Source organism: Lathyrus oleraceus, chromosome 3, assembly GCF_024323335.1.
Source record: "Lathyrus oleraceus cultivar Zhongwan6 chromosome 3, CAAS_Psat_ZW6_1.0, whole genome shotgun sequence".
Taxonomy (NCBI): domain Eukaryota; kingdom Viridiplantae; phylum Streptophyta; class Magnoliopsida; order Fabales; family Fabaceae; genus Lathyrus; species Lathyrus oleraceus.
In genome coordinates, this window is record NC_066581.1 from 378487274 (window position 1) to 378514476 (window position 27203).

The following is a 27203-nucleotide window of genomic DNA, read 5'->3' on the forward strand; positions in this document are numbered from 1 at the left end:
GGTATCTCAAGATCCTTTTAACTGCCTTCCAATGTTCTTCCAAAGGATGAGATAAAAACTGGCAAACCTTATTTACAGAAAATGAGATTTCAGGTCTGGTAATAGTGGCATACTGAAGTGCCCCCACAACGGACCTGAACTGAGTTGGATCTGGAATAGCAGCAGAGCCAACTTTTGACAGTTTACTTGTAGATACCATAGGAGTAGGCATACTATTTACATTGAGCATGTTAACCTTAGCAAACAAATCAGTTAAGTATTTAGCTTGAGAAAGAAAGAGTGAACCATTAGCCAAATGAGTAACTTCTATGCCAAGAAAATACTCCAATTTTCCCAACTGTTTCAGAGAAAAATCAGTATTTAATTTGCTGATCAGCTTGATAATGAAAGGGGCAGAATTACTAGTGATGATAATATCATCAACATAGACCAATACCATTATAGTTAAGTTTGCAGTATGAAGCAGGAATAGGCTAGGATCACATTTGCTGGCATGAAAACCATGTTGCAGTAAAGAGCTCTTAAGCTTGTCAAACCAGGCTCTAGGAGCCTGCTTTATCCCATAAATAGCCCTGTTCAGCTTGCATACAAGAGTCTTGTCAGGAGCTTCAAAATCAGGAGGTTGTTACATATATACCTCTTCCTCAAGGGTGCCATTCAGGAAGGCATTGTTCACATCAATTTGCTGGATAGGCCACTTGTGTGTCACTGCAAGAGATAAGACAGTTCTGACAGTAACCTGTTTAACCACAGGTGAAAAAGTTTCTGTAAAATCAGTACCAACCTGCTGATGGAAGCCTTTAGCCACCAACCTGGCCTTATACTTATTGATGGAACCATCAGGGTTCTCCTTAACCCTGAATACCCACTTGCAGCCAATTGGCTTCCTAGAAACAGATGGTGACACCAAGGTCCAAGTCTGATTCTTCAACAGGGCCTGATATTCATCTTTCATGGCCTGAAACCAATGGGGAGAGGCCAAAGCCTGACCAACAGTAGTAGGTTCCACATGAGTGAGTAAAAGGGTGGGGTGAAGTCTAGGTTTTATAATGCCACTTTTGGCTCTAGTTTGCATGGAATGAGTATTATGGGGATGAATAAAGGTTGGATGAGGGGCTGGTTCAGGGCTGGAATGAGCAACAGATTCAGGACTAGAAGAAGGAGAGATAGTACTAGCCTCTGCAATATCAGAGGTGAGAGGAGTGAGAGATGCAGGAGTGATAGGTGAGGTGATGGGATTAGGGGAGGCCAAAGATGTATTGCTGGGAGCAGGAGAGGTAATGCTGAAAGGTGGTCTGATAGGAGAATTGAGAGCATGCCCAGGAGTAGACATAGAACTGCTGCCAGAAGCAGTAGTGGTAGCAGGGATAGAAATAACTTGATGGAGAGGAGCTACAGAAAGAGGACCTGCTGGTATAGACCAGGCAGAAGTGGGAGGAGAAGAAGATGTGGTAGCAGCAGGAGAAGTTGAAGGAAATAGAGAAGAATAAGGGAATCGTGTCTCATGAAACAAAACATCCTTAGAGATGTAGATACGACCAGTGGCTGCAAGACACTTATAGCCCTTATGGTTGGTGGAGTAGCCAAGAAATATGCACTCTTGGGATCTATAGTCCAATTTATGAGTGTTATAGGGGCGAAGAAAAGGAAAACAGGCACAACCAAAGACTCTAAGATGAGAGTAATATGGAGTTTTGTGAAGAAGCTTGAAATAAGGAGATTGGTGGGCAAGAGATACACTAGGCCGCCTATTGATTCAATAAGCAGTTGTAACAAAGGCATGGTCCCAAAATTTGAGTGGTAAATGAGAGTGAGCTAATAGAGCCATGCCTGTTTCTACAATGTGACGATGTTTTCTTTCAACTAAATCGTTCTGGTGATGAGCATGAGGGCATGTAAACCTATGAGAAATACCAAGATCAGTGAGGAATTTGGTGAGAGGTCTAAACTCACCACCTCCATCACTCTGCACAACCTTAATTTTACAGTTAAACTGAAGCTCAACCATGGTTTTAAAGTGAACAAACTGAGTAAAGGTATCAGACTTGAGTCTCAAGGGAAAAACCCAAACAAACCTAGAAAAGGTATCTACACATGTAAAAAAATAGGGGTAACCCCCTGATGACTTTATGGGAGCTGGTCCCCATAAGTCACACACAACTAACTCAAAGGGTTGTGTATAAACAGTGGTGGATAGAGAGGTAGGCAGTCTATGGGATTTCCCTAGACAATATGCAGTACATAGTTCAGTTAGGGACCTGGAAGGGAGAGGAATGTGACAAGTTTTAAGCACTTCAGCAAGAGCTTGATAATGAGGATGACCAAGTCTTGTGTGCCATAAAGCATACTTGTTGTTAGACATAATATTAGGAGTAGGAGCAGAACTAGCACAAGTAGTAGAATAAACAAGAGGTGAAGTAACACAAGAAGAGTCAATTTTATTGATTGGAATAGCAGTAGTACAAGTAGGAATAGCAGCACTGTTGGTTGTATAATGCAGTAAAGTATTACAAGATGTACTAGGACTATAAGAATTTGATCCTAAAACGGCACTAGAGTTGAGACTAGAGGGAGGCTTGGGCACTTGAGAAGAGAGATTTTGGAACTTGTATAGACCATCAGCTCCTACAACTCCACGAAGAAGCACCTCAAAAGAAGCCTGAGATTTAACAAGGCAAAAATAAGGATGAAATTCAAAGAAAACTTGGTTATCTTGGGCAAATTTACTGACACTAATCAAATTCTTGGTGATATGAGGAACAAGAAGTAAATTGTGAAGGGTGAGAGGTGTGTGAGGAAAGGTAGGGGAGGTAAAATTCATGGAACCTATAAAGTTGATATACAAACCTTAGCCATTCCCCATGTAAACTTGCTCAGAACCAGTCACAGAGTGAGCATCAGACACATTAGAAGAATCAGGTGTAACATGATGTGACGCACCTGAATCAGGATACCACCACTGGTTATTGAAGTTAGGATCTGCACTTGCCATAAACGCTTGTGGGAGAGAAGGTGTGGATGCAGCTGGTCTTGGCGCAGCATAGCCAAAAGATGGAGCATACACTGGACGAGTGTTCATCAGGAATGGATTAAAGGGAGCACGAGGAGGTGGAAACTGCATAGACGGAGATTGCGAATACCTGTGATAGCAGATTGAAGCGTCATGGCCAGTTTTGTGACAGATCTGACATTGAGTGAAGTTCTGGCGTAGTCAGAATTCAGATGTTCTACTCCAAGTCATGACATCTGATCCAACATTGTAACTAATACAGCAAGACAGTTATATAAATTAAAACCCTGTACTCAAGCACGCTTTCACAGTAGTCACAACTTCTGCTACTGTATTACCTTAGATTGAAAGAACACTTAGTTTTGTCCTTCTTGTACAGAGACACAACAGAGATCAAACACCATACTTACTTCTGTTGTGTTTGGACAGTTATCAGCATGATATATCAATATTGAATTGCACATCACTTGTTACTGTATTTCAATTTGATGGCTTAGTACTGGTGTATCCTAACCTACAAGTCAAACAAGGTAACCTAATTTCCACACATTAGGGAGCTGACAAATGTGCTAGTTGTTAGTTTCATTAATTGTAGGTTAGTTGTTATTTTCCTGAATTTTAGCTCAGCTGTTGGATTCCTTAAATTAGCCTGAGAAAAATACTGAAACAGAAAAACTAATTATCCTACAATTTAGCCCAAGCAGTCAGGTGTGAATGTTACAACATTCAGGTTGACATCCAGAACATATTCCTCATGCTGATTCTGTTATGTTCTTGAAACCAGACTGTGCTAACTTTGCTATACTGTAAAAGACTAACCAGTCTCTACTCCAGTATCAGCCTACATGAACAACTGTCAAGACATCCAGTTTGACAGTTTCACTATGATCCTTTGGCCAGGTCTGTTATCCTCTTGAGGATCAGACTTACTTAAATACTGAACTGAGATCACCATGCCTAAAGTTCAGTATATGCAGTCATTGATGAATGTTAAAACATTCTGATTGACATTCACACAGAAGGATATGTACCAGGTCTGTTATCATCTGGATTAGCAGACTACAATACAACCTGAGTTATGGCAGACAGGATTATAACATGCAGAAGGAAAACAAACACAGAAAATTGTTTACCCAGTTCGGTCCAACATGACCTACATCTGGGGGCTACCAAGCCAGGAAGAAGATCCACTATCAGCAGTATTAATTCAGAGTTAAACTCCCCCGTTTACAACTCTTCACTTAATCCCTACCCAATGCAATCTTTACCTAGGAACTCCTAGATAGAAACCTCCAATTTCCATTCCTATCACTACAAATACAATGTAATGTTCAAACACCTTGAACTTGCTTCACAGCTTCATTCAAGAACATAATCACTCTTGCCTACAGGCTTTGAGTTACAAATACTCTCAGCTTTTACCACTGAGAAACACATGGTAACCTTCCCACAGATTGGGAGGTTTAACTCACACACACCCCTAAATTTTCATTCTATGAGGCTTACAAAAACTAGGTTACAATAAGCTATTTATAACCTAATCACCCAACTGGATTTGGGCCTTCAGAAGTCGCAGCAAACTTGTTCTTTGCTGTTACAAATACAGCAGAAAATTTCTGCTACAAACAAGGTCTTCAATCCTAAAATCTCTCCATATATATCTCCTTATTTTGAGCCTATATATCTTCTGATTGAGTCTTTAAGACCTCCACATGGGAGTTAGGATATTCACCAAATATCCTCACTAATCCCAGAATATATACTGAATTAATTCATTCAGTTTTCTACACATGTACGATGTCACAGGCATGATGTCGTGACATCGTACATGACATGTTGGTCCAGATGTTGAACTTCTTCAACCCAACATATTAAAACAACAGAGATGATTACATTATTTGTTTTACAAAATTAATGCCAATCCTAAGGTATTAACAATCTCCCCCTTTGGCAAATTTTAGCTAAAACAAATAAACATTGCACTGGACAAAACATCCCAATATGGGTATGCTCTTCATCTCTGTCATTGACTCCACCACCACAAACACCAAAGTTGGTGTACATGAGGAAGTAGAGGTACAAGAATCAGTTGTACCAGAACCCTTCCCCTCAACAGGAGAGCTTCCTGAAGAATATGTAATGCTGAGTACATAGACAATGTAACTCAGATCACAAGGCACAGCTGTCTTCTTAACTCAGATCACAAGACACAAGTGGTATACCCAGTTGGTGGATTTTGTGCCTGTGCCAGCTTCTGTTTGCTACCACAACCACAGTTAGCTTGCTTCTGGTACATTCTTAACCTCAGGACTATATTTCTCTCCCCCTTTTTAGCTAAACATTTGTAAAGGAACCCCTCACAAAACCATATCCAGTCGCAGTTTGCCCAAACCTTAACATACCCCATGATTCAGAGGGAATGGAGTGTTTCTCTTGTGATAAGAATAGGGTTATTACATCCTTTAAATAGTCCATCCCGTGCTTAGGAATTAACGTAGGAATAAATGCTTGGTCAAGATTCATTAATATTTGCTGAGAAACAGTCAGAGAATCACCAACAAAATCTCAGACTATCTTTGAATACCTTTTATAGCTCTTGACTGTTTCTTTTCCAAAACAGCAGTTCCAGTGCATGGAGACTATTCCATATATGCAGTCAGACACGTTGCACGCGATGTCTTAACATTCCACGCGGCTTTTCCCTGCATTCTGCCAGTATTCAACATTTCCTAAGACCACTTTCATACCTCTAGTAGAGACTTGACATCTGGCACTACTAAAGCCAAAATCACAAACACCAGTAGATGGCTACTCCCCCTGTACCACACAACTGTGACCATCAGGCTTCTTCTAATTTATCAGAATTAGACACCCCACATCCATAATTCCTAATGACTTTAAGATTCAGAAGGAACTACCAGCAATGTCCAGGGCAATGTCATGACATCCTGTCAGACATTCTTCTGCTCACTCAGCCTTGACTTACACCACGTCATCCTAACAAGGCGCCATACTCAGTTATCTGAGACCACAAAGACCACAAGCTTGATGATTACTTGCAGCACAAAGATAGAACTCCCCCTGTTATGAACAACCCACTCTCCTCTTGAACCTTGGAGATCACACATGGGCATATCCAACATCCCAAAGTTGGACCTTCACATACTTCCTGATTCAAAGAGAAGCCAGACTACTTGATGAATGGAAAACATAAGACGCATCTTCATGTCTTCAAGAGCACACCCTCTGTTCACCCCTCTTGGCTGAACACATCCACACTCTGTGTCAATCTCTCTTCTAACCAGAACAGAAAACCACTTCACAAAATGTTCTAACATTAGTTAGGATATCCTCACAACATAACAGGGCCCACCATCTGATAATTTTCAGATACACTGAGTCACCAGCTTAGTCCAAAAGAGCCAGACACAAATTGGGACACACACATCCTCATCCCATTACAAGAGATAATCTTCCATAGATAGCTTAGAACTTCTATCACAAGCTCCAAGAGATGAATAGAGAGACATCTCCTTTTGTCTTCAACTTACTACTTTTCTGCTCAAAAGTAATTTGTCTCAGACTTTCCTCAAGAATAATCAGCTGCCTTATGTTGATTACCTTGATCCTTCGAACTCACTTCTGAGATAGACCAAATGCCACTGGTTGGTTACCTCATTCATGAATCCTCATATGAAAAAGTCAAATGCCACCTTTTGACCTCTCCAAGTTTATCAGACTTCTCCCAAAGATATTCTGACCTTCCAAGTGAGATTTGAACTTCAAGCCTTTTGAAGTGTCCAATCTACAACCCTGTAGATCCTTCTATCTCAAGTTGATGTGCCACTTCACCAACTAAGAATCTGATGTTGAACCAAATGTCACAACATTGTGTTTTGACATCCAGCTGTTGAATTCAGCTCCTTCTTCTGCCACTTGAAAGAGCTTCCTCCCTTCACAGAACAAGAGTTCAATGTTCTCATAGACTTGATTGTGGAACCAAGTTTGAGTAAACAACCTCCATCCTGCAGGTTTGCAGTTAAGTCATCCAAGTTCACATCTTGATGAATCCCTGCTTCTTCTCCAAAGACATCAGACACTCTGGTGCATGAGTCTTCAGAAGGACCAGTTAGCAACTAACCCTTCAGCTATACCAAGGATTCTACTTCCTAAAGCAAGACTGTTTCCATGATGTTAAGAAAGCTGTCACTTGTTCTTAACTTCATAGTGTGCATTAGCCAATGCACTTCCTTACTTAGATCAGAGATGAACTGATTCAAGTAACCACCATCAAAACTATGATGTCTTCTTCTTCTTGTACACACCAAGGCTGAACATGTTTCTTGCCAGGAAACCTTTTCAGAGATCATATGCTTTTGCTGCCACCAAAGAGATAGATCATAAACCAATGTACTATCCTTCCTGTGTTTCTGCACAGGGTCTTGAAGAAGAGATGTTCCAACATCTTTAAGAATATCAGTTGTCATGAGATCCAAGGATAATCAATTAAATATTTGTACTTGGCACAAGTAGACATTGATCTTAAATCCTTTCCCAATTTTCCTTTCAGATACTTCCACCATAAGAATACTTTAACAATACTCTTCTAGTGTCAACATCTTCTGCTTGCAAGCACCACAATAGTCTTGAGACTCTTTCCAGATTAGATTCACCCTTAGGAATGAGAGAGATGAATCCTTCCTTGCAAATGTGTCACACAGCCACCAGAACCCATGTGACACAGGTCAACAGCCAACCAGACCCTAGGCTGACCAAATGTGAGGAGGTTAACCAAAACTCCCCCTCAAATTAACAATCATGGAAACTTCACACCAATATCCATGCATTGTACAGACATGTCTCAACATGACATACTCCATCCCTACCAGTGGCAACTAACTATATGAGTTATACCTAAGCATACTCCAATCACACCAATCAGACTTTAGCTGACCATAAGTACTAAAGGAACACCAGTCAAAAGCAGACATGCATTGCCAGAGCATACTACATCAACCAACCTATGAATCTTCATATTCTCACTCCTTGAAAGAACTGCCACTTCTGATCGTGGTGCTTGAATAACAAGATTCATGGTCCCAATCCTCTTAAATGAAGTAGCAGTCAGGTTACCCCATTGTTGACTTCTAACATCCGGAGGACTTGTCTTCCAACACACCATAGTACTCCAGAGAACAGCTATCCAGCCCTGATCAATCTACAGGAGTAGGACAAGCAGCAGGAATTGCGCAATGTCACACAGCTCCACTTCTAGAGACCAGACCTCTACATGTGACCTTCTTGAGCATACACACAGTTGACTCTACCCTTGTCAACTGAGCACACACAGATGTCTCCTCTTCCAGGTCAGGAGTAGGTTCCAAACAAGGTATCCCTTTGTTTGATACCTAAAAACATCTGCTCTTCAACCAGTAGCTGCATACTTGTTGAACAACATGTTCTAACATCACATAGAACATTAGTTCCACCTCCTTGGAACAAACTTTCCTTGAAATTCTTCAAGGTCTTCCTACACATTACCCAAAAGAGTAAAAGAATCAGTGATCAGTTGATTCTTACCATCCTGAAGTGAGAGCGTCATGATGAGTGGACTTGAGGAGACTCGAGTATCTTTGACATCTTCAATAGATTATGATGAAATCTTGAATACAGCAGTCTTTCATCCACATGAGGGGAAACTACATCAGAGTTTGAGTTTTCCCAGGTATTATGCAGCGGAAATCATAATACAACTCAACCTATGAACGCACACTTCACCAGATCAGCCTCCAAGACCATACCAAGTTTGAATGTGATTCAATACTGGCACAACTGTCCCACCCAAAGGCCAATTGCCAACCTCCAGATACAGGTACACATCATTCCTGTCATGAACAGTCCATCCACCTACTTCAAGGGACCATTCAGGGAAATTACAGAACCTTCCACAGGTTCCAACATAACTTCTTGCAAGATACCAGAAAGTATCACCCATGGATCTCATCCAGAAGCAGAACAAGATGCCTGCTCTGATACCATTTGAAATTCTGGCGTAGTCAGAATTCAGATGTTCTACTCCAAGTCATGACATCTGATCCAACATTGTAACTAATACAGCAAGACAGTTATATAAATTAAAACCCTGTACTCAAGCACGCTTTCACAGTAGTCACAACTTCTGCTACTGTATTACCTTAGATTGAAAGAACACTTAGTTTTGTCCTTCTTGTACAGAGACACAACAGAGATCAAACACCATACTTACTTCTGTTGTGTTTGGACAGTTATCAGCATGATATATCAATATTGAATTGCACATCACCTGTTACTGTATTTCAATTTGATGGCTTAGTACTGGTGTATCCTAACCTACAAGTCAAACAAGGTAACCTAATTTCCACACATTAGGGAGCTGACAAATGTGCTAGTTGTTAGTTTCATTAATTGTAGGTTAGTTGTTATTTTCCTGAATTTTAGCTCAGCTGTTGGATTCCTTAAATTAGCCTGAGAAAAATACTGAAACAGAAAAACTAATTATCCTACAATTTAGCCCAAGCAGTCAGGTGTGAATGTTACAACATTCAGGTTGACATCCAGAACATATTCCTCATGCTGATTCTGTTATGTTCTTGAAACCAGACTGTGCTAACTTTGCTATACTGTAAAAGACTAACCAGTCTCTACTCCAGTATCAGCCTACATGAACAACTGTCAAGACATCCAGTTTGACAGTTTCACTATGATCCTTTGGCCAGGTCTGTTATCCTCTTGAGGATCAGACTTACTTAAATACTGAACTGAGATCACCATGCCTAAAGTTCAGTATATGCAGTCAGTGATGAATGTTAAAACATTCTGATTGACATTCACACAGAAGGATATGTACCAGGTCTGTTATCATCTGGATTAGCAGACTACAATACAACCTGAGTTATGGCAGACAGGATTATAACATGCAGAAGGAAAACAAACACAGAAAATTGTTTACCCAGTTCGGTCCAACATGACCTACATCTGGGGGCTACCAAGCCAGGAAGAAGATCCACTATCAGCAGTATTAATTCAGAGTTAAACTCCCCCGTTTACAACTCTTCACTTAATCCCTACCCAATGCAATCTATACCTAGGAACTCCTAGATAGAAACCTCCAGTTTCCATTCCTATCACTACAAATACAATGTAATGTTCAAACACCTTGAACTTGCTTCACAGCTTCATTCAAGAACATAATCACTCTTGCCTACAGGCTTTGAGTTACAAATACTCTCAGCTTTTACCACTGAGAAACACATGGTAACCTTCCCACAGATTGGGAGGTTTACCTCACACACACCCCTAAATTTTCATTCTATGAGGCTTACAAAAACTAGGTTACAATAAGCTATTTATAACCTAATCACCCAACTGGATTTGGGCCTTCAGAAATCGCAGCAAACTTGTTCTTTGCTGTTACAAATACAGCAGAAAATTTCTGCTACAAACAAGGTCTTCAATCCTAAAATCTCTCCATATATATCTCCTTATTTTGAGCCTATATATCTTCTGATTGAGTCTTTAAGACCTCCACATGGGAGTTAGGATATTCACCAAATATCCTCACTAATCCCAGAATATATACTGAATTAATTCATTCAGTTTTCTACACATGTACGATGTCACAGGCATGATGTCGTGACATCGTACATGACATGTTGGTCCAGATGTTGAACTTCTTCAACCCAACATATTAAAACAACAGAGATGATTACATTATTTGTTTTACAAAATTAATGTCAATCCTAAGGTATAAACATTGAGGCTTACCAAAACGGCCACCACCACGGCCAAAACGACCGCCACCACATCCAGATCGGCCTCCTCCGGTGTTGTAATTGTTGTTCTCATCATGAGCGGTCACGTGACTAGTGCCAGTCGGAAAAGACTCTGTAGTAGGCGCCGAAGGTTCCACCGGAGAAGACGAGGTTGACGATGGAGCTTGCGTCAAATTAACAGACACCGGTTCCGCGAGAATCGCTTTCCGATGCTTCTTCAAGCGAGATTCATGAGCAAGGAGACAGGATTCGAGTTCATCCAAAGAGCTGAGATCTTCCTTACTATTGACAACGGCGACGACAGAATCGTACTCCTCAGGGAGTGCATCAAGAACGATTTCAATTAGGTTTCGAAGAGAAACAGGATCCCCAATTGAAATCAAGGACTCATTGATTTCACACACGCACATCATGAACGATTCAATTGCGAGATTACCTTTGGAAAGACGACGCAACTCCGAGCGAAGCTGGCGTGCTTTCGTCATGAGCAACGTGGAGAAGTAACGGTGAACTTCCGTCCATACCTGTCATGCATGCGTACAATCAACAAGTTTCGGAAGCAACGAATCGAAGATCGTGGAAAGGAGCCAGGTGCAGATGAGAGCATCTTGTTGCTCCCACTCAAGATACGCATCATTCACCTCACTGAGATTAGGATCGGAAGACGACGGCGATCGTTGAGGAATCACCGGTACTGTGACGAAGCGTTGAAGCTTGTTGCCACGAACAACACCATCAATTTGTTGTTTCCATTGCTTGAAATTTTTAATATCAAGCTTTACAGAAATCAGATTTGAAAGCTTGATGTGAGAGGAAGAAAAGGCGTCGTCGTTGCGAAACGGTGACGCCATGGGTGAAGGTCACTGGATCGGAAAAAAAGGAGCTTTAGATACCATGATAGAGTATCATAAGAGAGAGAAAGAATAATATTCTATTTCATGATAAGAATGAATACAGTGGCTCTTTATATATAGAGCAGCTAGCACTAACCGAATACAGTTGGCACAGTATACACCACTAACTACTATATACTCTATTAATGAAAATGACTTTGTTAAGGGATCGTTAATCAACACACCTTCATCATTAATCCTTCTTTTTCACTAGTATTGTCATGCTTTGTGTAACTATAAGACGGGCAAAGTCATGTGACTTTCCCCTCTCTCTCACCTACAACTCTCTCTCTCATTTTGATTTATTTTTTTCACAAAATATGTTAGAAAAAGACTAAAGTTACATAAAGTCATTGGAGCCAAAGTTACTAAATCCTTCTCCCCCTAAGTAATGGTAGGTGGGCATGTTAATCGGATGGATCGGGAACGATTTTTACCATTTTCAAACTCAAATCTGAATCTCAAAATAATCAGAGAATTCAAATTTAAATTCATCTCAAACGAGTTTGAGTTGGGTTCGGGTATCCCCGCTCTATCAATATTCTATAAAATTATTATTTTAAATAATAAATATAAATCAAAATTTCAACACATTAACCACATATTTAATATTTTAAATTATTAAAACTAAAATATATAAAAAAAAAAACATAATAAAATTAACGGAGCGGGTTCGAGGAAGGATTCGAGGTAGAATTTAATGTCTTACCCGACCCATCCCCATATTTTATAATCGGTAAAAATCTAAACCCGAACTCAAATATAGTCAAAATAAATTTTCTCTGTCAAATTTAGAATAAATTCAAAGGGATACTCAAGAATATGGATTATATTGTCATGTCTATGATAGAAAATTAATTTACAACACTTTTGACACTCGATAAGTTTAATATTTATTATTAAATATTTTAATATAATCAAAATCACATTATTTTTAAAAGGATATATCTTAAAATTAATTTTTATCTATGATAGATAAATACGGATGGAAGTATTTATACAAGTGTGAGATGAAGTATAAGTAAAGATATGTTAATAAAAAATAAAATAAAAATTATAAAATATGAGTAGAGAATTAGCAATAGAACACCACTATAAAAAATTAAAAAAAAAATCAAAAATAATATTAAAATACAATAAAAAAATATTAAAACACATAAATATATTTGAAAAAATTACAAATTTCATTCAAAATTAAATAATGAAAAAAAATAAAATACCACGAGTATGATACAAATACCTGATGCATGTGTGTACCCGATATCGATAGTATCATTTTAAATCTTATTTCAAAGATTTTTATGAATAACTACTAAAAATACTTATTAAAAAATTTGATAGTTAATAAATGTAGTAGAAAAATAACAAAACATTTAAAATAACATTTTATAAAATGTTTAAAGTAATTTTTTATTTAAAGCTATTTCAAAAACAAATTGTAATTTAATTTTAAACAAAAATAATGTATTACAACGGATTAGTTAAAAAAAAAGATGCAACAAATTCAATTGATTGAGTGGCAAAGTGGCTACTCTGAAAATCGGACAAAATCGAAATGTTAGTCGCAACCGCAGAATTTCTGGTTTAAAAGGAGTCAGAAAAATAAGGATAAAATGCCTCAGTAGCTCAAGAAGCTTCTATTGTTTTCTGTTTGTTTCAGGGCCTCGACAAACTCACTCCTTGTGTTGAATGGAGACCTTATTTTTTGGCCAAAGGATCTTATCATATTTTCCGCCAAAGAAAACTTTCGAATGGTACTTTTGGATCTTATGTGACAAACTTGTTTGAAAATAAAAATTATTTTGGGTTAATTTACTCTAGAAGAACAAATGAAGAAAATTAATCTATCAACTTTGCGAAATTGATTGATAATTGAATCCAGAGAGGAAAACACAAGTTTAGACTTTCTAATATCACAATATTGAGCATACAAATATCAACATATAATTACAAAAATCTTACCCCTATAGTAAAGCTTCACACATAAAAAAATTGAATGTGCACACGCACACATACACAAGAATTGATGTATGCACAAAATATTGGCAACAATAACACACATTCAACAAATGAGTAGTTGAGAATTTTCTTATCCAAGTAAAAGCAATGGTTAAGAAATATCCAACCAATCATTCATTGAGTTTGAGGGTAATGTTAAATTATAATGAGCATGGAACATTCCTCTAAATGAAAATATTATGTTACAACAGATGAAACTAACTTTTGCTTGAACAAAAATCTTCATTCTTACTATCTTGGCTAATGTCTGATGCCAACAACTGTTCTTGAATACAAGCTGCGAGCTGAGAAACTTTCTCATCATCTAACTTAAGGGGACGCCTTAGCAAACTCTATATAAACAAAAGATTTTATCATCAATTAATACTCACATTGCATCTAGAGCATAATATAAAAAGCGGAAACAAATAAGAAAAACTGTCAATTATGGTCAGGCATTTTTCAACTAACAATTATACGCATACCAGATCAAACATGAGATACAAAAAATTACCTCAGAATCCCACAAACAATCGTATGCTTTACGGGGAATTATGTGGATATGAGTCTGAAAATGAACATTTTTATGGTAAAATAAATCAAGTTTCACAATTTGTGAAGTAAATGTTTGATTCCACAAAGTTACTTATAACAGGAGAGAAAATACAAAATCTTACATGAAAAATTACTTGGCCAGCATCAGCTCCATTATTAACCAACAGGTTGAATGCATCTGCAGAATTCCAAACATCATATAAACATCATTGCTTAAGATATAATGTCATGCAAAAGAATTAAAGGAAAAATATGACAATGCGCAGCATAATTATATTTTTTTCTGTAAACAAATAATAGTAACAAAATTTTGATATGCTATTTTGAAATGGTTAAGCCAATGGTTTAAACAATCAAACCAAACGAGATGGTTGGACCATAACTTGCTACCATAAGTGGTTCAATTAGTTGAGCAGTTTGATCGCAGTTTCGTCTCAGTTCAAGCAGTTTAGAGCAATTGAACCATGACCCAGAGGTTTTGCTGGTCCGATGTTTGGTTCGGTTTTTAAAGCATTAGGTTAAAATATGAATAATCTATAGAAACCACATTATGGAACAAGAATCTAGTATTTTTTTTTTGTTGAAGTAGCCTAGTGGCTGAAATTCACCCTTTAAAGATGAACATATAGGATGTCACGCATTTGAGCCGCTCTCCTACCTCGGATGTCCCTGTACAGCTAGTATCTGAGTTGGCTAACGGGACAAGAATCTAGTATTTTAGTTACTACCTTTGTCCCTATATTTAATCATTTTAGGTTTGGGCCCACACATTAAAAAATAATAATTAAGATAACCTTTTTACCCTTAACTCATTTACTAAGATTCATTGAATGCGGGTTTTTTTTTTGTAAGGGTACAAAATGAAAGATATTATTAATTGTATCTTGGTTTCTTAAAATAACCAAAGTGTTGAGTAAGGATCCTCTTCATTTCTAAAAAGAAATGGAGGTGTCAATTACTATAGTTGTATTGTGTAAATGTGTAGTTATAATCACCATTTTTTAAAATATGTGCATTCATATCACACATTTATATCAAAACACATTTATATCAAAACTATAGTAATGGACACCTCCATTTCTTTTGAGAAATGAAAAAGATCATTACCCCTAAGGTTTTGGGTTAAATAAAAAGCTTATAAGACAAGATTTGGAACGAAAGAAGTATTAGTATAAACAAAAGTTATTACTTTTCCCCCATTGTTGTCAGAAAAGGCATTATGAGGAGGTATCTGTAGGATATCTACTAGCAGAGTGCTCAAAATGAGTGCTTGAAGTCTAAGCCATACTAGTATATAAGAACAAAACAAAGCAAAACTCAGATAATGTATGAGTATGGAACTACATACTGCAGCCAGTAGCCTTCATGATTGCATTACTAATGAAGGGAACTTTGGAACACATTGCAGCTACCACCTGTTATCATAAGCCAATCAGCCTAGGAAAATAAACAAGACCATTGTCTCGCATTTATTAGCACTTTCAAGTTTAAATATGTTAAAAACATAGCACACAATTTTGCATATCTTTCTGTTTTACACTAAATTTAGCAGAGTTTTCAAGTTTGGAGACATGTCTGCACTAGCGCGCATTAAGTAATGTAAAATAAACCCATGTTAATTTAAATTGATGTACTTTAGACAAAATTACTTACTGATTGAGGAGTAGTATCTATTGAAGGGTAATGAGATTTCGGGATAATGAGCGAGTGCCTGGTAAACAAAATATAGATGTGAGAAGTAAATAGATAAACAATGTCATGCAGAATAGTTGAAAAAGCAAAATAAAATCGGTTTGTGAACTTGTAGCGAGATTACTTAATCAGCCAATATGCCAATGACAAACTCCAACATTCAACCAAATCTCTCAAAATGGAATGCAATAATGGATATTTCGGAGTTCTTCTCAAACAGAACTTTACATCACTATCCTTTCTCTTCTGTTCCAAATTAACTTGAATAGTTTCGAAGTGTATGGCCAAATGTACATGCAGCCAAACTTGTGAAATAACTAAAAAAAACATTGGAATATGGGATTGCACATAAGACATATAATACCTTACCCATTACTCAACGGGTTTGTATCCAATATGCATAGGCACGTGTCATCTTCATAAAGCTGTTGGAGTAACAAGGTATTAAAATGAGCGGTGAAGAGAAAACTTGGTTGGATTGAATATCAATAATTAGTAGTAATTAACAAGTACAACAGCATCAGCCAAGTATATAACTAGTAACGGTCAATAACAATAAAAGCATGCCATTCAAAATTCCACCAAAGGCCTTTGCAATTATTACTTAGCATTTATAAGACTTAGACATCAGGCCTCATTATTACTTTTTCTAACAATAAAATGACTAACCAATGTCATTAATTCACGCTTTTAACAACTTCTCACTTATACAACATATCAACCCAACAAGTTTTAGGGTAATTAGTTTAGTTTGCTCACTATTGTACAACAATCAAGCTTTATCTCAAAGGTAAAGTCTGCTACATGAATCAACTTTTGTCATAATATTGTTAATCTCGAGATCTTTCTGAATAATTTTTTTTATAGTTTTTCTAGATCTTCCTCTATCTCTAGTTGCTTGACTCCTCTCCATCTGATATACCCTCTTTACCAAAGAATCTACATATTTTCTCTCTACAAGCTCAAACCATCACCATTTTTTCTACTATAGGAGTTACCCAACATTCTCACTATTCTAAAATGAACAATCCATTTTAGAAAGTAAAACAAGAGACTTTAGTCATTGATGAGTAGTGTCTGTACAATACAACACGGACAACCAAGTCTCATCCCACTAAATGGGATCAGCTACATAGATCAAACCAAGACATAGTGTTTGTACAATATGTTATAAATAAGATCAGGCTCCTCTAACATAAGCACCTAACTAGCTTTAAAGTATGAAGTGAGTACTATAAACAATTGATTCACTCCATGTAGCACCGAGACCTCTGAACAAAATCTGAAAAAAAAGTGTGATCAATATATCTTACTTCTTTATACTCTAAACTAAGAATTTGACTTTTAAAGGAGAGAAATCCACTTAGAGGATAGATTTATATCATTGACTGAATCAAATTAGCCCCAAATTAACGTCAAAACCTTCGTATTATTATCATCTATTTATGACAATTTCCAAATAGGTTTAATCTGAACCACAATTACACAAACAACCAAAGAAAGGAAGAAAAAAAAACCTTGACAGCATGAGATTGACCACGAATGATATTGCAGAAGACACAATCATGTATCCAATTCTGATTCTTGATATCACCTAATCGCGTTTCGGAATCGGAACCAGATGAACAAACCGAACCGGATAGGTGGAAAGGGCGTTGATCCGAAGCCAAACGGGTCGGGTTGAGATGGGAGGACAAAACGGTAAATCTCCTTGTTGCTTCAATGAACATGATTGCGGAGATTTGAAAATCGGGAAGCACGGTTAGTTGAAATTGGAAGAAGCGATTCGTGGCGCGTCGATACTCGCCATGGATTTTTTTATTTTTTTTGGTTTGAAAGTTGTCACGAGGGAAGTAGCAAAATTCAACGGTTACGGTTTGATTAGTTTATGGAGAGGATGATGGTGAATTTTTTATTTTTTTTAAATGCGATTGCATGACATCGATTCTTATCCACATTATGAGTGTTTAGCTATAGATGGTTATCGCCAAGGCTACTTTTTTTATAAGTAAAAAATTGGAGGAAGAGAAATGTTTTTTATAAATAAAGTCAGGTTATGATTATTTTATGACCATCTAGAAGAGATAGAAATATATTTATTTATTAATCAATTTAGTGTGAAATAATAAAATTTGTTTTGTTATTTTCGATATTAATAATTAAAAATTAATAATTAATATAATTTTATAATTTATTTCTTGTGATTTATTTTTAAAATTTTGAATTATTTTATTAATATAGTAGCATTTGAATAAGTACTTATTTAATAGCATTTGAATAAGTATTTATTTAGTGGCTATTTCTATCTTAAAGGTTTAAAATTGTAGTGCCTTCTATTTTTTAAATATGTTAAACGTAAGTTGTGTTTATTAATATATGAATTCTTTGATTGTTTTTGTGTATGATCTTAGTATTTTTATCGAATTTTATTTCAATCTGTTTTAGTTAAGCTAAAAAATACAAAGTTTTGTTGGTAATAACTAATGGTAGAAATAAAATGTGGGTAACTTAATTTAAGTTGAAATTGGTTAGTAAAAATAGGAAGACAAAGTTAAACAACTAAACTTTAACTTAAATTCATTGTAATTATTAAAACAATTATTACAATTTTTGCACATTCTTTTCTTCATGGGTAGAGCTATTAAAATTAGTTAGCTCATATAAGTCGGTTCGAAACTCCAATATAATATAAAGTTTTCAGATTTATAAAGTTTTTTTTACTTCGATTCTAGAAAGTCTGTTATATATTGGAGTTATATTGTATGAATCACATGTGTAACACTCCAGAATTTAATTTATTTATTTAATCAAATTATTTATATTTGCATTTAATAATTAATATATGATGTGTTTTTAACTAAATATATATTGAATAGTATGTGTATATGTGGTGGGGTGTAGTGACCGGGTGTAGTGAGAGTTTTGGTAGAGTACGAGAAGGATTATAGTTATTGAATAATTAAAAATAATTATTATTATATTTATTTTGATTAATTAATTAAAATAAATTTAAAAAATAAGATTTTGGGTGGAAAGTATAAAATTAGAGAATATGAGGGGATTGGTGAAAGTTGTAATATAAGTTGGGTTTTATTGCAATATTTAAGAGATTAAATAATTTGGTTAGGGATAAATAATTGTTAGTAGAGTTTGGGAGAAAAATAATACGTGAAAACAGATTTTGGTGAAAAAAGACAAGGTAATGCTAAGGTTTGAAGAGGGAAGAAAAACCTTGAGTAATTCTGAATTTTTATAAGCAAACTAAGGTAAAGGGGAGAAATCGCTTTTTTTTATGGGTGTCTAGAATGAAAGGCCAGAGAAGAGAGGTCCTTACTCTCTTTGTGTGATTTGATTATGAATTGTTGTTGTATGTAATTTTGGAATTTGATGATTAAAGGTGCATTCATCTAATTTTCGTAGATGGAATGTGCATATGTGGTTTTGTTTATGTGTGTTTATGTTTGTGTGACATTGTTGGAGTTGTTGAAAGCATGGTCATAAATATGAATTGATAAAATTGAATGAATTAAATGGTGTGGCTATGTGATTTAACATGTCTTAATGATTTTATAACATGTGATATGATTTTATGGATGTTTGAGGATGTTTGGGACTGAGTTGGGGAAGGTTTGGAGGTTATGTAGTGCAAAAATTGTGTTTTCGGTGATGCATGTCCGGGAGACCTCGCCCACCGAGCTTGCCCGGTGCGCTTGGCCATGTGAACTTCGCTCGGTGAGCTGTTGTGCTCGTTTGGCGAAGATGACAGCATAAGGTTGTTGTTCGCGACTCGAATTGTCGTAACTTCAGTTTTGGGACTCGGATTGAGACGTGGTTTGAAGCGTTGGAAAGCTAATGCACGAAGCTACATTATCGTAGTTCCTTATGAGATGAATTTCCACATTTGAATTATGTATTAATATATGTTATGAAGTGTGTGTATAACTACGTGACTTATTGTACATGCTTGATGATGAATTGATATTGAGATGATTTAAAATGATTGAGTGTTGTATGTGAATATATATTTGACATGGTGTTAATGTTTAATTATTGTTTGGAGGTATTTTTGTATTATTTATTATTTATTGTGGAATTAATCAATTGTTGTGTATTGAGAATGATGTTGTGCATAATTGTGGTAAACACTTGGTGATCATTTTGGTGATATTGCATGTTGTTGAAAATCATACATCATGGTGTACAGAATTCAGTCCAACTTTGGTGTGCTCTGGTCCGATTATATAGATTCAGGAGCGAGTAGATGGCTTCATATGGGAATCGGTGAAGCGTTACGAAAGTTGTTAGTAGCGAATTTGTGTGCTTTGGTCTGATGGTGTGGATTCAGGAACGAGTAGTTGGTTCCATATGGAAATCAGTGAAGCATTACTAAAGGTGTTAGTAGCGAATTTGTGTGCTCTGGTGCAAAAGTGTGGATTCAGGAGCGAGAATATGTGTTGTTCATAATGGTATAACATGCATAAGTGTCACGTGTGTGTGTGTGTATATATATATATATATATATATATATATATATATATATATATATATATATATATATATATATATATATATATATATAATCACGTTGTTGTGAATGGGTGTCAGACTATGGTGATGTTCATTACGTATGGAATGTGTGTTATGTTGTATGTTTCTCTACCTTCGCATTTTTTACGCTGTTCGTATTGAATGTTGTTTCTCACCCTTTTATTTCATGTTGTCCACCATGGACATCTTGTAGATAACCATGAGCGAGTATTGTTGTTGTGTATGGAAGGTGGCTTGTTGGAGCTACTCTTTATTTTTTTCTATTCATCGTACTTTAGTGATTTTGGTGCTCTGATCGTGTAACATCGGAAACGGGAGTTTGTTAAGTTTTCATGTTAACGTTGACTTTGGTGCTTGAGAAGTTTATTAACTATTTATGAAGTTTTATTAAAGTGTTTATGATATGATTTCTGCTGCATGTTGATAATTGTTGAATTGTGTTTTGGATTGTCGTTGGTGACACCTTAAATTGTCAAATAATATTTATATAAATTTCAGAGTATATAGTGTTACAACAGACATCTCGTTTGGCCCTCATAACTAAAAATTTAAAAGTTATATTAATTTATATGTTGTTTCACTAAAAAAATTACACATTGCTCAAACTTCACAATATTTTATCTTTTATATTATATTCAAAATATATATATTATATATTAATATAATTATATTAAGATTTAATTATTTCTCATTCTATTTTTTTTATTTTCTCTTATTCTATTATTTTTGTGTTATATTGGATATTTTTGTATTATTTTGAACAATTTAAAACAGATATTATATTTAAAAATATGTTAAATTACTTTTAAAAAATAATATAGTACTTAAAATATATTATATTCAAAATAATATACTTTATATAATAAATATTATGGATTTTTTATATAATAAATAATAAAAATAATACATATCTACACCGACTCAGAATCCCTTTCATTTCGATTTAGTTTTTTTCTAGAAGTTGATAGCATTGTCTCATTGTAATGTCTCGTGCACCGATAACCACTCCCTCGCCCTCGGGTGTTACATGCAACCACTCTCCACTCTCTTCGGCCTCGGGTGTTATATATCCACTAGATTCCACTTGATTCATCCCTGAATCACATCGTACTGGGAGAGGTCTGCTCTGATACCAGTTGTAACACCCTAGACTGCTTTCAAGATTATCGACGAACCCCGCAAATCAATACGGGTTTTTTCAGTATGCTTTGTCCTCACTCACACGCTTTTTGAGAAACTTCTCAGAAGGCCATTCATCCTACTACTACCCCAAGTCAATCACGATTAACTATGGAGTTCTTATTTGTTAGGCTACCGGAAAAAATATGCATCTTGTTGGTATATCTAATACCAATTAATCCTTATAAGCATTTCTTCAACCATGCACACCCATATCTCCACAACCTCAAGATCTCTCTCATTTTGATGTGAATTCGGTTTTTTCCCTAGAAACTGCTAGGAGTGTATCATTGTCATGTATTGTGCATCGACAACCACTTTCTTGCTCTCGAGTGTTACACTGATATGAGTGTCTCATTGACATGTCTTGTGCACCGACAATCACTCTCTCTCTCTCTCTCTCTCTCTCTCTCTCTCTCTCTCTCTCTCTCTCTCTCTCTCTCTCTCTCTCTCTCTTTCTCTCTCTCTCTCTCTCTCTCTCTCTCTCTCTCTCTAGTGTTACATGTAACCACTCTCCACCCTCTTCGGCATCGGGTGTTGCATGCCCACCAGCTTCCGCTTGGTTCGTCCCCGAACCACATCGTACTGGGATAGGTTTGCTTTGATACCATTTGTAACGCCTCATACTGCTTTCAAGATTACCGACTGACCTCACAAATCAACACATGTCTTTTCAGCCTCACTTACATGCTTTCTGAGAAACTTCCCAAACGCTCACCCATCCAAATACTACTCCAAGTCAAACCTCATTAACTATGGAGTTTTTATTTTGTAGGCTATCGAAAAGAAGATGCATTTTATTGGTATAGATAGTACCAATCAATCCTTATAAGAATTTCTTCAACCATGCAGTCTCATACCTGCACATCCTCAGGATCTCTCTCATTCCGATGTGAGTTCGGTTTTTCCATAGAAGCTGCAAGGAGTGTCTCATTGACATGCCTCGTGCACCGACAACCATTATTTCTCCCTCGGGTGTTACATATAACCATTCCCCTCCCTTTTTGGTCTCAGGTGTTACATGTCCATCATCTTTCGCTTGGTTCGTCCATGAACCACATCTTACTGGGAGAGATCCGCTTTGATACCATTTTTAACTCCCCAGACTATTTTCAGGATTACCGACGGACCTCACAAACCAACACGAGTCTTTTCAGCATGCTTTATCCTCACTCACACGCTTTCCGGGAAATTTTCCCAGAAGGTCGCACATCCAAATAATACTTCAAGTCAAGCACGCTTCACTATGGAAGTCTTATTTGTTATGCTACCGAAAAGAATATGCATCTTGTTGGTATTGTTAGTACCAATTAATTCTTATAAGCCTTCCTTCAACCATGCAGACTTATATCTGCACAGCCTTAGGATCCCTCTCATTCCGATGTGAATTAGGTTTTTCCCCTAGAAGCTGTTAGAAGTGTTTCATTGTCATGCATCATGCACCGGCAACCATTACATCGCCCTCGTGTGTTACATGTAACCACTCTCCGCCCTCTTCGGCCTCGGGTGTTATAGACGCCATATTTGAGCTGAGGCAATATGGTTTATAAAACCATGCAATTTCTCTTGCTTTAATGCATTTGAAAGAAATTATTAAGGAATGACAAAGAAAATAGTAGTTGACTGTTGCATCACATTAGCATGTTATTTTCTTGCCACACTACATATTGATGACTAGTTGGCGGAGTTCGTAGTATTTATAATCACATAAGGTTTTATGTCAATGAAGGATATAATAATCGGTGTGATTCAATACTGCTTGAGTTTTGTTGGATGGAGTCATATTCAGACAATGTACCTGGAATCCTGCATTTCCTTAAAATGCGGCCGCATTTTAAAAAATTTGTCATCAACACGAGAGTCATTCTCAAAATGTGTCTTAAAAATAAAAGTCACACAATTGATTTTGCCTAAGTGGGAGAATGTTATATTTATCTAACATCTCGTGGGCTACAATCAATTGTTATTTAAGTTGTGAAAATTGGGTTAATGGTGATTCTATTGAAGGTGCATAAATAAGTCATTTTATTAGTTAAGTGATCTTTTTCAATTAAAGGTTGAGTATCTGAAATCTGATTGGTGTGGGCAAAAATGTGTATTTTAACCCTTGGCTCATAATGGGTAGGGACTAGGGTTATATGTATATTATATGGCTAGGTCTCCTTTGTAATCACAATAATCAGAAACATAATTGACGGCTCCACAACTTACCCCATTGAGAGTTGTGAGCTGGAATATGAGATATAGGGGAAGATTCGATCATTTATTTTTTCAGGATCCTGAATCATAACTTCAACAAGTGTTGATGTTCTAATTTCATATAATCTATCAATAAATATTTCTGCTTACATTATCATTGTCATAAATTGAACATTTTCAATGTGAATGTCATCCAAGGAAGGAAAATGAAACAAAAATCTTAAAATCTAAACAAGAAATGTTTTATTGGAATATACTAAGGACAAACAACCGATTAAGAAAGAATTATCATTTCTTTATTCAAGTGAAGTAATCATATGGGTAGAAATATGTTTAATATATTTTTTAGTCTTGTATCTTAATCTCGAAATTCATTTTGGTCACATATCTTTTTAAAATGTTTATATTGGTCTCTTAACTCTTTAAAACATATCATGTTAGTCATTTTTGTCTAATTAGCGACAAATTTAACGATCAATTTTTGAGTTTTTTCCATCGTTAATTAGACAAAAATGACTAATATATTAAGTTTTGAAGAGTTAATGGATAATATGGACTAAAATCAACCTCAAAATTAAAATACGAACCAAAAAGAATATTAAGTCGTAGAAATAAGAAACTATTCTATAATTTGAATGAAAACTTAAGATAAACAATGAAATTCGAAACATTTAAAACATGATTGTGAAGAGAAAAGACACTGTGTGATTTGATTTCAATTATATGGAATCTCATATATCATTACTAGAATTTCATTCACATATCATTACTAGAATTTCATTCACATATCATTACTAGAATTTCATATGTACATGAATTAAAAACAACTTATTAAGTATTGGTCAGCTATAAGAAAAAAGATTAACAGTCACTTTTCAACATGAAAGATTCAATATCTATCATAAGGGAAAAGGTTTTTTATTATGAAAGATTCAATATCTATCATAAGGGAAAAGGTTTTTTATTATGAAAATAACAATCTCTTCAGCTTGTTTAAGCACAATCACTTAAAACTCAACTCAGTAATGGAACTCAAAACTCTCACCAAAATTTATGAAGATTGTTTTGTGTGAAACCAACTAAGGGATATTTCCCTAAAGTGAGCCCTTAGACCGCATCTAAAATTATATATTTGGTGAATGTTGACATATGTCAATCTGTTCTATCAACTCACACAACAACAAAAGTGCATATGGATACTTTTATTGATGATTATAGTCGAAAAACATGAGTATATTTTTTAATAGAAAAGTTTGAAGCTTTTCACAATTTTGAAAACATTAAAAATCAGAGAGAAAGTAATAGGTATATTCATAAAATATTTGTGTACCGATAATGGTAGAGAATTTAGGGGCCCGTTTGTTTTGGCTTTTTTTTAAAATGATTTTTATAGTGTTATATATTTTAGTGTAAAAAAAAATTTACAAAGAAACTTTTCATAAAAGCTTCAAATGAAAATTTTGTTTGAATAGTTATTCTTAAAATGTTAATTTAGGTATTTTATCATTTTATCAAAACTTTTTTTGGATATCAAAATTTCAAAAAATCACTTAATTTTGAAGCTATTTCAAATAGTTTTTTCTAAAAATCATTTTTGAGATATAATTTTTTTTTTCAAATTGTGATTTTGACTATGTTTTGATCTTCAATAATGTATATTTATGTTATACAATGAACAATTCAATCTATTAATTTATAAAAATTAAATTTAGAAAAACTTGTAATATTTTGAAAAACATTTTTGTAAAATCCATTTTCAAAAATATACAGAAAAAATCCATTTTTTTAAAGCTAAAACAAACTGGTCCTAAATCACAAGGGTTTAGCGATTTTTGTTAGAAGAATGGTATAAATAGGTACATTATGAAGATGCTCTCTTGCTTAATGAGAAACAAATTCGGATGAATTTGATGGATAAAGTCATCAATTAGATTGTTCATGTGTCAAATCGTTGACCAACAATTGATGTAAAAGAAAAGACTTGTAAAGATGTTTGGAGTGATTTTAAGCTATCACTAGAGTACTTTAGAGTTTTTGGATGTGCGCCACATGTCCACTTACCGAAAAAACTAGATATCACAAGTATCAAAGACATGTAGGTTGTATGATTTTTGTTAAGATTAGCTACTTTATTCATTGGATTATATTAGTTGATTAATATAGTTGATAAGGCTATTGTTAGTTAAGTGGTTATTTGGTTAGTTAGTTTCATTTGATTGGCTATTATGTGATAGGAGTGTACTATATAAGAGTTGTACTATCACACTTGAATAATCAATGAAGCTATAATTCTCTCTTCTTGAAGTTTTCTTTCTCATTTCCATTTTATTATCCTTTCTTCAATGATGAAATAACTTCATCACAATATGGTATCATTCGCCAATTCGATTCTCCTTCCGCTGTTATCCAATTGAATCCTTCTACTCCATCTGTTTTTCTTTCTGCATTCACTTCTTTCTGCATCCATGGCTCCTCCTCGAGCTCCACCACTTGATCCCGCTTTGGATCAAACTTCACCTTATTTTGTTCACCCTAGCGATGGCCCCGGTTCTGTTACAGTTCTTCTGAAACTCACTGGTTCCAACTATCATTCATGGGCTCGAAGCATGAAGAGGGCTCTTGGTGGCAAAATGAAGATTGAGTTCATTGATGGATCTCTTCCTGTTCCTGCTGATTCTTTCGATCCATCTTTGCGTGCTTGGAATCGCTGCAACATGCTAGTACATTCTTGGATCATGAATTCTGTTTCAGATTCAATTTCTCAGTCTATCGTCTTCATGGAGAATGCGCTTGATGTATGGAACGATTTGAAAGAAAGGTTTTCTCAGGTAACCTCATTCGAATTTCTGAGTTGCGGCAAGAAATATACAATCTCAAGCAAGAAACCAAATCGGTAACTGATTTTTTTATGATCTTAAAATTCTTTGGGAAGAATTAGATTTGTATTTGCCTTTACCAACTTGTACATGTCGCATAAAGTGTTCTTGTGAAGCTATGCGCGGTGCAAGATCTAATCATCGGCTGCTGCAAATTATCAGACTCTTGACTGGTTTGAATGACCAATTTGTTGTAGTTAAGTCTCAAATCTTGTTAATGGATCATTTGCCTAATATGAATAAGATATTCTCCATGGTTATCCAACATGAGCGACAAATTCAGCTCCCTATTCCCAATGATGAGTCTGAAACACTGATTAATGCTGCTGATTCCAAGAAGTTTGGGCAAGAAACAATACATTCAAGCATGGTGCTCGTGTTTGCACATTCTGTGGCAAGACTAATCACAATGTGGAAAACTGCTTCAAGAAACATGGGGTAC

The 27203-nt window shown here is 35.7% G+C and overlaps 1 protein-coding gene across 1 annotated transcript; it reads right to left on the reverse strand.

Moving 5' to 3' along the window:
* Positions 1 to 13599: 13599 nt before the first annotated feature.
* On the reverse strand, positions 13600 to 17934 carry LOC127127816 (adenylylsulfatase HINT3). The gene is made up of 7 exons (XM_051057099.1): positions 17477 to 17934; positions 16329 to 16384; positions 15921 to 15978; positions 15616 to 15682; positions 14390 to 14445; positions 14227 to 14280; positions 13600 to 14065 (listed from the first exon to the last, which is right to left on the reverse strand). The coding sequence occupies exons 1-7, from the start codon at positions 17687 to 17689 to the stop codon at positions 13931 to 13933; spliced, it is 639 nt and encodes a 212-aa protein (XP_050913056.1). The 5' UTR covers positions 17690 to 17934; the 3' UTR covers positions 13600 to 13930.
* Between the last annotated feature and the right edge of the window lie 9269 nt (positions 17935 to 27203).

Excerpts from the sequence above, each read along its gene's own strand:
- LOC127127816 (XM_051057099.1), bottom strand. The coding sequence starts at position 17,689 with ATGTTCATTGAAGCAACAAGGAGATTTACCGTTTTGTCCTCCCATCTC. Across the intron at positions 14,281-14,389 it reads CTGGCCAAGTAATTTTTCAT|ACTCATATCCACATAATTCC; the intron begins GTAAGATTTTGT and ends GTTCATTTTCAG. Across the intron at positions 14,066-14,226 it reads ATTGTTTGTGGGATTCTGAG|AGTTTGCTAAGGCGTCCCCT; the intron begins GTAATTTTTTGT and ends TTGTTTATATAG.